This window comes from Coregonus lavaretus (assembly GCF_964263955.1).
Source record: "Coregonus lavaretus genome assembly, contig: HAP1_SCAFFOLD_5391, whole genome shotgun sequence".
NCBI lineage: Eukaryota > Metazoa > Chordata > Actinopteri > Salmoniformes > Salmonidae > Coregonus > Coregonus lavaretus.
The window spans coordinates 1,116-2,500 of record NW_028165544.1 but is presented as its reverse complement, the minus strand read 5'-3'; the positions used below and the strand labels follow the sequence as shown (position 1 = coordinate 2,500).

Sequence of the window (1,385 nt, the reverse complement as noted above, 5' to 3'; positions counted from 1 at the left end):
TGACAGTAGCATAGTGGAGACAAGCTGGATCTCTGGGGAAGTTGACAGTAGCATAGTGGAGACAGGCTGGATCTCTGGGGAAGTTGACAGTAGCATAGTGGAGACAGGCTGGATCTCTGGGGAAGTTGACAGTAGCATAGGTCACACTGTCTGGAACCTCTGTAGACGGACCAACGTTGGAGTAGATGTCATCTGCACAAGGATTGGTTGCCGTGGCGTCGATGGTGGTGAAGTCACGGGCTGTATCTGGATTCTTATTGGTTGCTGTGGCATAGATGGTGGTGATATCACAGGCTGTATCTGGGTTCTGATTGGTTGCTGTGAAGTAGATGGGGTTAGCGATGGTTCCTGTGTCTTGATCCTGGTTGGAGTGTTTAGATGCTAAAGAGGAAAACAAACAGATTATTTATTTATAATTTATCTTTGATGATTTACGTTATTTTAATTAACTGTTTTCATTTATAAAATGTATATTTATTTTTTGACATATTTTTGTGTTTTTTGTTAAATAACGATTGTGTGTGATAACTACCGTACCTGTTGGTCTCCTGTTTCTGTCTCTCCTCTGTCTAAAGAACATGAACAGTAGCAGACCCAGCAGTAGTAGAACAACACCCAGACCAACACCAGAGAACATCACATCACCTAGAACACCCAGACCAACACCAGAGAACATCACATCACCTAGAACACCCAGACCAACACCAGAGAACATCACATCACCTAGAACACCCAGACTAACACCAGAGAACATCAGATCACCTAGAACACCCAGACCAACACCAGAGAACATCCCATAACCTAGAACACCCAGACCAACACCAGAGAACATCAGATCACCTAGAACACCCAGACCAACACCAGAGAACATCACATCACCTAGAACACCCAGACCAACACCAGAGAACATCAGATCACCTAGAACACCCAGAGACAGTACACAGGCATAATGTTCCAGTGATGCTACATTTAGCTAGTCTCTACTGTACTGTACTTCTGTGTTTCTTCATTTCAGAGGGAGGGAAGAGGGAAGACAACATTAGACAGAGAAACAGGTGGGTGTTGAGAAGAGCAGAAATAAAGATGAAATGTTAATGATGAGATATCAATAGGAAGAGCCAGATTATTCAATCTAATGCCAAGTATCAGGCACAGGCGGTGTGTTTTTGTTGTGGTTCAATCTCATTCACTGTCTGGAGGTGGAAGATGTTATGGCTAGTTTCCACCACAAATGTATCTTTACATTCATAGTTGTAGTTTATAAGGGTTTAAGCTAGGTAGTTGTATTCCATGTAACAGTTTGGTGCTTGGTAGTTGTAGTCCATTTTATAAATGGTACTTGGTATTGTAGTCCATTTTATAAATGGTACTTGGTAGATGTAATC

At 42.2% G+C, this 1,385-nt stretch overlaps 1 protein-coding gene across 1 annotated transcript in view; it reads right to left on the bottom strand.

The window, feature by feature from the left end:
- Nucleotides 1–918, bottom strand: part of LOC311115738 (uncharacterized protein) — a gene marked incomplete at its 5' end in the record, with an annotated part of 14,251 nt that extends 13,333 nt beyond the window's left edge. Inside the window, 3 exons of the mRNA XM_084190886.1 lie at nucleotides 1–381; nucleotides 538–684; nucleotides 778–918. The exon at nucleotides 1–381 is cut by the window's left edge and continues 66 nt beyond it. Coding sequence (XP_084047012.1) covers nucleotides 1–381; nucleotides 538–684; nucleotides 778–918 — 669 coding nt within the window. The remainder of the gene's footprint in view (nucleotides 382–537; nucleotides 685–777) is intronic.
- Nucleotides 919–1,385: the final 467 nt, after the last annotated feature.